The sequence below is a fragment of the Schistocerca gregaria genome, chromosome X (assembly GCF_023897955.1).
Source record: "Schistocerca gregaria isolate iqSchGreg1 chromosome X, iqSchGreg1.2, whole genome shotgun sequence".
Classification (NCBI taxonomy): domain Eukaryota; kingdom Metazoa; phylum Arthropoda; class Insecta; order Orthoptera; family Acrididae; genus Schistocerca; species Schistocerca gregaria.
Genome location: NC_064931.1, coordinates 183,095,299 through 183,105,283, shown reverse-complemented (window position 1 = coordinate 183,105,283; position 9,985 = coordinate 183,095,299). Strand labels below are relative to the sequence as shown.

General features: G+C 46.5%; 1 protein-coding gene across 1 annotated transcript in view; it reads left to right on the top strand.

Moving 5' to 3' along the window:
• The first annotated feature begins 598 nt into the window (after nt 1-598).
• Nucleotides 599-9,985, top strand: part of LOC126298893 (protein obstructor-E-like) — a 79,556-nt gene continuing 70,169 nt past the window's right edge. Inside the window, exon 1 of the mRNA XM_049990432.1 lies at nt 599-686. Within this exon, the coding sequence (XP_049846389.1) occupies nt 638-686 (49 nt within the window). The 5' untranslated portion in view covers nt 599-637. The remainder of the gene's footprint in view (nt 687-9,985) is intronic.

Here is a 9,985-nt window from a genome sequence, read left to right as displayed (position 1 = left end):
ACTCCGAATTTTTCTTTTGTTTCCTTCACTGCTTGCTCAATATACAGATTGAATAACATCTGGGAGAGGCTATAACCCTGTCTCAGTCCGTTCCCAACCACTGCTTCCCGTTCATGCCCCTCGACTCTTATAACTGCCATCTGGTTTATGTACAAATTGTAAATAGCCTTTCACTCCCTGTATTTTACCCCTGCCACCTTCAGAATTTGAAAGAGAGCCAACATTGTCAAAAGCTTTCTCTGCTTCTACAAATGCTAGAAACGTAGGTTTGCCTTTCCTTAATCTAGCTTCTAAGATAAGTCGTAGGGTCAGTATTGCCTCACGTGTTACAATATTTCTACGGAATCCAAACTGATCTTCCCCGAGGTCGGCTTCTACTAGTTTTCCATTAGGGACGTCATAAAGTTCACGCTCTCGGATTCGGCAAAAGACGGTCGTCAACGTTATCGGTATACAATTGTACACATGTCGTCGGGGCGCCCACCGTGCGTTCCGTGCACAACAAAAGGCTAGGGAGCAGCGGGCTCAGAGATTGCGCTGGCCGAAAGGCCGCCTACCGGTACTTTCTCGCGGCGGGCGTGTATAAGCGCAGCCGCAAGGTCGCCGCGGTCAGTCCGGCGCCGCGTCGCAGAGCAACATGAGACCCGCAGCAGCAGCCGCCGCCATCCTGCTCCTCGCCTTCGTCGGTGAGACTCCCTCTCGTTCCGCGGCACAGCTTCCCGGCCTCTGTGAGAACGCTCGATGGTCACAGAACTGCGGGGCTGTGCGCAGGCGAGAGGACCGCCTACCGTACCTGTGTATTTCACACCAGACAGTACCGCTAATTTTTAAATGTCACAGTTCATTGCGGTCTTCGTATTTCAGTTCAGAATTTAGATCGCAGTTCATTGTAGCTTTATTACTCGTGGCTTACTAATTTGTTCGAGTTTTGGAGAACACGTATGGTACTTCAACGTGTAAACGAAAAAAAAGTTGTTCTAATTCATTTTGCTGAGATTTCATATTGTGTGCTTCAAAGCAGACAGGTATAACGCAGTCAACGAGTTTAGTAGGTGATCTATTGATCCGATGGGATTACATTTCCCTGGAGATATACTGAGTCTCAATTTTATCTTCCACCATGGTAGAACATGAGGCACTGAATTAAAACTTGTGCCATGATGGGCTGAAGTGTGAATTTGTGTTAGGGAGGGCCCTGGAGTAGGGTAGTCTGTACAGCTGTGTCGGATACAATTCCACGGTGGTATAGTGGACAACACATCTGCCAAGTGAGCACGAGATCTGGATTCAAGTCCGAGCCTTGTCACAAGTTGTAATTCATTACTTTAGCTTCTACCCTTATCGAAGAGATTAATAGGCACTAATTTACTGAGCACTACTCAACAGATCTACATAGTTGTTTGCTGAATAATCACATTTCAGCATTTGGAGAGTATTTGCACCAGTGCTATGGCAACAATGTTTGCAGACGTTCTCTTGCAAGTGGGCTTTATCCTAGACGATTGTTAAGACATTGCGATTTCTGAACAGCAACTTATTTCCTTTCCTCATATTTTACTTTACTTGTACATTAAAAGGAATTACTGTACTTTCTTTTGATACATAACTATGACACCCGAAAACTAACAGGAAAAATATTTATTTGGTGGCTTAAAGATATTTTGCGTGACAGTAATGGCTCACTATGGTCCGAGAATTGCAGTTCAGAATTTAAATCACGATTCGTTGTTATCTAATGTATTACGTAAATAACTTCAATTTCAGGGAATATATATGTCCGCTGACAGACCCATAAGCGTGTGACATTGCAGTACGAACTAAACAAAAAGCAATTATTGCGCCTTTGATTGGTCATTTATACTGGGGTTTCCAAGCAGCTTTTCTTGCGCAGTCAGCAGGTTGACTAGGCACTCGTTTCTTGAGCATCAATTAACATATCTGTGTCTATATAGTTGTGTACCTTGCCATTTCTCAACATCTGCTTATTCGCTTTCCTTCTGTTTCACTTTGTTCGTACGTAAAAATTAAGAGAAATTACGGTGCTTCTGATATGCAACTCCGACACTGGAAAATTAACATAAAACAGCCAAGTGACGGTTCAAAGCTGTCTCGCATGATTTTAAAAATAGATTTTTGTACTGTGAACAATATATTTATTGGGAAATATAATGATAAAATCATTTTCTTGTAATATGGGTCTACAGCTTCTACTGTATAACTGTTTTTAATTACGTCATATTTGCTTTTAGCTTTTACTGTTTTTGGTTTACTATTGTAATTTCAGCATTTATGCCATTTTTGAGCATAAGATTTTTGACTTGCTCGTTGACGTTGGACAGAAATATCAGCTGAAAACAGATATGGTGTCATTTAAATAATAATAAAATCCGTATATTCTCTTTTCGATAGCAGTTTTACTTCACCAATGTACAATTCATCATTAGTATTCAGTTTTCATGGAAGGGCCTTCATGGCGACATCAACACGCCAGAGATGCTTATATGTCAATTTTGCCGTGTTATGTTGTGTATGACGCCCCAATGGACAACGTTACGCATGTTGTTTAGATTGTTTTCATTAAAATTTATACATTTCCAAAGACGACAGCCGTAGCCCTGATCAAGAAAATGTGCATCGAAATGCGTATTCGTGAAGTAGAAAAGCTATTCAAAGCACAAAACACGGATTTTATTATGAAGTTTTGTCCTTCCACTGTTTTGCCAAGAACAGCCTCTATGACTACCATGGAAAAAGCTAGAAGTGTTTGTCACTCTGCATTATAAATGCGAACGAAGTCTAAGTCGGTATCAGTTCTTCGCATGCCACCGTACAATATCAGACGAAGTTACATCGTCTACCAGGATCATCTTACCCCCTTCATTTTCCACTCGCTGGTTCTATGCTAGAAGAAGGAGTTTCGTTACCCCTATGCTTTAGCACAAATTTCTATAGTTTCATCGTCACATTCATTATGCGAGAGGTACGTTGGAGGAATTAATATGTTTCTTGGCTCGTACTGGAACTTAGGTCACGTGACACACGATGCCGCGTGTCCTATTGGAGTTTGCTGAGCGATTCAGTGAAGCAAAGGTCATTCTGTAGCCAGACGACTTGCATAAAGTAGAACACGTCTCGAGACACTGCAGGCGGCGGACAACTTCCCCTAGAAGGACACGCGCTGCGGAGGCCGTGCCAGCGGTTTCCTTCGTTCTTGTTACTTTGCCTTGAAACGGCTTCAATAATGTCAAGTGTGCTGATATATCCAAGGACATTCAAACGTATTAGCTGCTTTTTGAGGGACACTGATCATTACATTATAATTCGTCTATGCGCGTTGGGCTACCTTTTGACTGGAACGGGGTTGAGAGAGTGAAGTAATAACATCTTTTTCCTTTCATTGTAGTTACGTAATTGAGCGGATTCAACAGTAGCTGGTATTATGTAAGTTACGATATAAAGAGTAGTTGTAACTCTCTAATTTCTTAAATACTGTTGCTATCCTGAATGAATCAGAGCCATTCAGAAGTGTTTAGAAATTTCCATCACAATGCTCTGTGCTTTGCATCGTCTGTAGCAAATAAGCGGTCACGTTAATATTATATTTAGGTTCAAATGGCTCTGAGCACTATGGGACTTAACATCTGAGGTCATCAGTCCCCTAGAACTTAGAAGTACTTAAACCTAACTAACCGAAGGACATCACACGCTTCCATGCCCGAGGCAGGATTCGAACCTGCGACCGTAGCGGTCGTGCGGTTCCAGACTGAAGCGTCTAGAACCGCTCGGCCATTGCGGCCGGCTATTATATATAGGAAGAAAAGTTCTGCAAAACAGACGAGTGAAACATTACTTAAGTTACTTGTTCGCGTCTTTGTTGTAACGCTTTGAGACAATAGGGAATTTGTAAGACGTCCAACTGAACACCTTTGCGAAAGACTTTCACCCCGCCAGCAGAATACGTGCACAACGGAGAAAACGGCTTTGTCTTTTTCCATGCACTCGATCATATCTCACCTGAATCTTCGAAAGCCTTATTTCCAGATGGTTACGAAATGTTGATGTAGTCTTTTGGTTTCTGTCTTTCGTGTGAAGAAACATAGAAATGAAATGAAAGGTCGTGTGGCTAGAGCCTCCCGTCGGGTAGACCGTTCTCCTGGTGCAAGTCTTTTGAGTTGACGCCACATCAGTGACTTGTGTGTCGATGAGGATGAGATGATGATGATGATAAGTGCAACAGAACACCTAGTTCTTGAAGTGAGAACATCTCCGACCTTGCCGGGATGACATTCCGTCGCGCTGACCACACAACTACAGGGGCGGAATGAAGGAACATTCATAACAGTGAACAATGATGAAGGTCACTTTCGCCTGCAGAGTGTTACCAAATGCAGTGACCGTGCCTATAGCTAACGCAGGAAACTTTTCCATTCCGTTGGAAAAAAATTTTTTGTGGCGAGTTTCTATGGGCCCCGCCGGCCGAGGTGGCCGAGCGGTTCTAGGCGCTACAGTCTGGATCCGCGCGACCGCTACGGTCGCAGGTTCGAATCCTGCCTCGGGCGTGGATGTGTGTGATGTCCTTAAGTTGGTTAGGTTTAAGTGGTTCTAAGGTCTAGGGGACTGATGACCTCAGAAGTTAAGTCCCATGGTGCTCAGAGCCATTCTATGGGCCCAAACTGCTGAGGTAATCGTTCCCTAGGCTTACACGCTACTTAATCTAATTTACGCTAAGGAAAACACACACATCCACGCCCGAGGGAGGACTCGAACCCTCGATGGGGGCAGCCGCGCGAACCGTGGCAAGGCGCCTGAGACAACGCTGCTAGGCCGCGCGGCATTTCTGTTGGAATATACTACATGTCACACATCCGTGAAACTCATCTGGGAAGTTTTGCAATATGAAAATGTCGGAAATATGAACGGAAAAAAAGAAACTAATCATTGTTGTTTTAATTTCTACCAGTGATTGCTTGCATTTCGTTGTAATATAATCGAAAGTAATCAGCTACGGAAATATATTTCCTTTTAAGGACAAACGAGATCGTTTCAAAAGGAAGTATAACTAAGACGACACTCGTTTCACGATAGTACTGAAACGGGACAGTGAGAATACCAGTAGAGTTGCTACATCACAAATGTGAATGTATAAAGGACGATCAAAAGTTTTCCGTTTGAAGACGTTGCTTCAGCGTATATGCAACGCAGCACGGTTCCGATGCGAGCGTACAAGCAACGAGATTTAGACAAAGGATGAGTATGGCATTCGTGTCTTTTCTACGTACGTGCAGTAAATGCGGAAAAGTGAACTATGGTGACGTTATTACCAAATGTGTCCGAACAGGACCAACGTGCTGTTATTCTTTACTTGGCTGCCGAAGGACAACCACCGGTAGACATCCATCGGAGAATGAAGAATATGTGTGAGGCAGCATGACTTTAGAAAACCATCGTTGTAGAATGAAAACTGTGACAATGGGTGCTGCTGCTTCATGATAACGCACGTCCCCATAACGCAAATTTCATAACGCAGAAGTTACGACAACTCAAACAGGAGACACTCCAGCACCCGCCCTACAGCCCCGATTTCTCTTCGGTCCCTTAAAAAAGTCCTTGCAGGGTTGACAATTGCTGTCGGACGAGGATGTACAGCGGGTAGTTACGCAGTCCTTCGCTCAGCAGGGCAGACAGGTATCTTCAGCCTGGTGCGCCGGTAGGATAATTGCCTCAATGCTCACGGCGATTTGTCCTGATTCTGGACTGTACGGCCTTCGAGGAGAAACTCTGTGATCGTCCCTTAATCAACTGCTGGAAACACAGACACTTAAACGTGCAGTGATCTCGATACGTGCTTCACAGGGCACCTATATCGAAACAAGTGAGTGCCGAAATGGTTCACTATACAGAACCTAGACTGATTTCTTTCAAATCTGACTTTATATCTCATGGCTTTATTGTAAACGGGACTTCCAACCCAATAGAAAAACCTCCGCAAGCGTGAGGTAGGGTTATTTTTATAACGCTGGCTTTGGAAACGACGCAGCCGGTTCTGAAGTACATCGGCAGATTATTATTTGGAAAACGGTACGAAGCTCTCAGGTGTAGATGGTAGAAATGTACGAGGCAGAGGAAAGCACACGGCGGGCTGGCACGTATTTTGTTTGCGATGCGCGGCGGTCGGCGGTCGCGAGCGCTGCCAGGAGAAAGCGGCCACCGACAGCCGTCTTGTGAAAGACTCGCGCCGCGCCGTTACGGCTTCTCTCTCTGCTAACGTCCTCCGCACGCTTTCGGGACAGCCCGTCTATAGCTCGCGATCCGCTTGTGCCCTCTCAGCAGTTCCGTGATTCTCTCGGGTAAACGGACTCTGTGAGGCAGTACACCGAGGTGACAAAAGTCGTGGGATACATCCTAATATCGTGTCAGACCTCCTTTTGCCCGCCATAGTGCAACAACTCGACTTGGCATAGACTCAACAAGTCGTTGGAAGTGCCCTGCCTTGCTGCAGTCCATAATTGCGAAAGTGTTCCAGCTGCAGGATACTCTGCACTAACTGACCCGTCCGCCCCGGGTAGCTGAGTGGTCAGCGCGACAGAATGTCAATCCAAAGCGCCCGGGTTCGATTCTCGGGCGGGGCGGAGGTTTTCTCCGCTCAGGGACTGGGTGTTGTGTTGTCCTAATCATCCCCATCGATGCGAAAGTCGCCGAAGTGGCGCCAAATCGAAAGACTTGAACCAGGCGAACGGTCTACCCGACGGGAGGCCCTCGTCACACAACATTAATATTATTATAATTACTAACTGACCCCATAAATCGGGCCATCTGGGTAGCCAAATCATTCGGTAGAATTGTCCAGATTGTTCTTCAAATCTGCCACGAACAATTGTGGCCTGGTTACATGAAGTATTGGCATCTATGAAACTTCCATCGTTTGGGAACATAAAGTCCATGAATTTGCAAATGGTCTCCAAGTAGCCGAGCATAACCATTTCCAGTCAATGATCGGTTCAGCTGGAACAGAGGATACAGTTCATTCCATGTAAACACAGCCCACACCATTGTGGAGCCACCACCAGCGTGCACAGTGCCTTGTTCACAGCTTGGGTCCTTGGCTTCGTGGGGTCTGCGCCACTGTCGAACCTTGTCATCAGTTCTTTCCAACTGAAATCGGAATTCATTTGACCAGGCCACGGCTCGAGTAGTCTAGGGTACAACCGCTACTCTCGGTCGTTAAGTGTAGCTCATAAGCCATCGTGTTGTCCGTAGTAAAGGCAATGCTTACTATTTGGTATTCTTGGCACACTCTTAATGCTGTGGATCTCGGAATACTGATTTCCCTAAGATTCCCGTAATCGAATGTCCCATGCGTCTAGCTCCAATTACCATTTCGTGTCAAAGTCTGTTAACTCCCGTCGTGCGGCCATAAACACGTCGGAAATCTTTTCACATGCATCACCTGAGTACAAATGAGAGCTCCGCCAATGCACTGCCCTTTTGTATATACCTTACGCACCCGATACTAGCGCCATCTACACTCCTGGAAATTGAAATAAGAACACGGTGAATTCATTGTCCCAGGAAGGGGAAACTTTATTGACACATTCCTGGGGTCAGATACATCACATGATCACACTGATAGAACAACAGGCACATAGACACAGGCAACAGAGCATGCACAATGTCGGCACTAGTACAGTGTATATCCACCTTTCTCAGGAATGCAGGCTGCTATTCTCCCATGGAGACGATCGTAGAGATGCTGGATATAGTCCTGTGGAATGGCTTGCCATGTCATTTCCACCTGGCGCCTCAGTTGGACCAGCGTTCGTGATGGACGTGCAGACCGCATGAGACGACGCTTCATCCAGTCCGAAACATGCTCAATGGGGGACAAATCCGGAGATCTTGCTGGCCAGCGTAGTTGACTTACACCTTCTAGAGCACGTTGGGTGGCACGGGATACATGCGGACGTGCATTGTCCTATTGGAACAGCAAGTTCCCTTGCCGGTCTAGGAATGGTAGAACGATGGGTTCGATGACGGTTTGGATGTACCGTGCACTATTCAGTGTCCCCTCGACGATCACCAGAGGTGTACGGCCAGTGTAGGAGATCGCTCCCCACACCATGATGCCGGGTGTTGGCCCTGTGTGCCTCGGTCGTATGCAGTCCTGATTGTGGCGCTCACCTGCACGGCGCCAAACACGCATACGACCATCATTGGCACCAAGGCAGAAGCGACTCTCATCGCTGAAGACGACACGTCTCCATTCGCCCCTCCATTCACGCCTGTCGCGACACCACTGGAGGCGGGCTGCACGATGTTGGGGCATGAGCGGAAGACGGCCTAACGGTGTGCGGGACCGTAGCCCAGCTTCATGGAGACGGTTGCGAATGGTCCTCGCCGATACCCCAGGAGCAACAGTGTCCCTAATTTGCTGGGAAGTGACGGTGCGGTCCCCTACGGCACTGCGTAGGATCCTACGGTCTTGGCGTGCATCCGTGCGTCGCTGCGGTCCGGTGCCAGGTCGACGGGCACGTGCACCTTCCGCCGACCACTGGCGACAACATCGATGTACTGTGGAGACCTCACGCCCCACGTGTTGAGCAATTCGGCGGTACGTCCACCTGGCCTCCCGCATGCCCACTATACGCCCTCGCTCAAAGTCCGTCAACTGCACATACGGTTCACGTCCACGCTGTCGTGGCATGCTACCAGTGTTAAAGACTGCGATGGAGCTCCGTATGCCACGGCAAACTGGCTGACACTGACGGCGGCGGTGCACAAATGCTGCGCAGCTAGCGCCATTCGACGGCCAACACCGCGGTTCCTGTTGTGTCCGCTGTGCCGTGCGTGTGATCATTGCTTGTACAGCCCTCTCGCAGTGTCCGGAGCAAGTATGGTGGGTCTGACACACCGGTGTCAATGTGTTCTTTTTTCCATTTCCAGGAGTGTATGTCCATATCACTATCCCACGAACTTCTGTCACGTCAATTTAAAGTCATCCAAACATGCAAACGCATTTTCAGCGGCATCCTGCTTGTCTGCAACTCGCATAATGTAGAGAAACAGACGCAGTGTTTGCACAGAACCACCGCACTAATGACGTTTGCACACAGAAACTTGTGCAGACATACCAGGTTTCATCGTACTGTCGTGCCCTTAATGTCATGTGTTTCGTTTAGTCCCGCCACAATTATATTGGCACAATGCACCCATAACGCAATGATAATTTTGTCTTGCATCTCGAAGATCCCTTAACTTACGAGCATGAGCAAACAAACCGGTCTTGGAAAGCTTGCGAAACAGTCCCAATTACGTATTTTCCTTTCCAAAAATTGTTTTGGCGTTATTAAATGGGTCTGTCAGAAGTTTCTCCCAAATATTTTTTGATATCATAGCATACTAAATGGTAGTGGCTCTGAGCACTATGGGACTCAACTGCTGTTGTCATTAGTCCCCTAGAACTTAGAACTACTTAAACCTAACTAACCTAAGGACATCACACACGAACCTGCGACCGTAGCAGGCGCACGGTTCCGGACTGCGCGCCTAGAACCGCGAGACCACCGCGGCCGGCATAGCATACTAACTGTCACAATTCTGCAGAAGGTCCTCTCTAGAGTCTACACATGGTATCAAGGCAGAGTCGAATGGCTCAAGATCAGAGTGTCAGAGGCAGCCTGAAGAATGTAAACCGTACTGCAGGAAAACACTCGTTGAAAATTTTCGATGAACGTTCTGAGGTGCTGACATGAGAGAACTGATGTATGACGAATGGTTTTAAGTGCCTTTGGTGCTTGTAGCGGGTATTCCCAGAAAACGTTTACGATTCAGGGTTCTCGAACTGCTATTGGCGTGTCTTCATATTCACTTCTTTTGAGGTTTAATTTAAAATGTATAATGATAAATACAGTTTTTTAAACCTACTCGTATAATCGTTATATTTAGACAGCAAGATAAACTACTTCGAAATTTTTCGAATTTTTTGCAT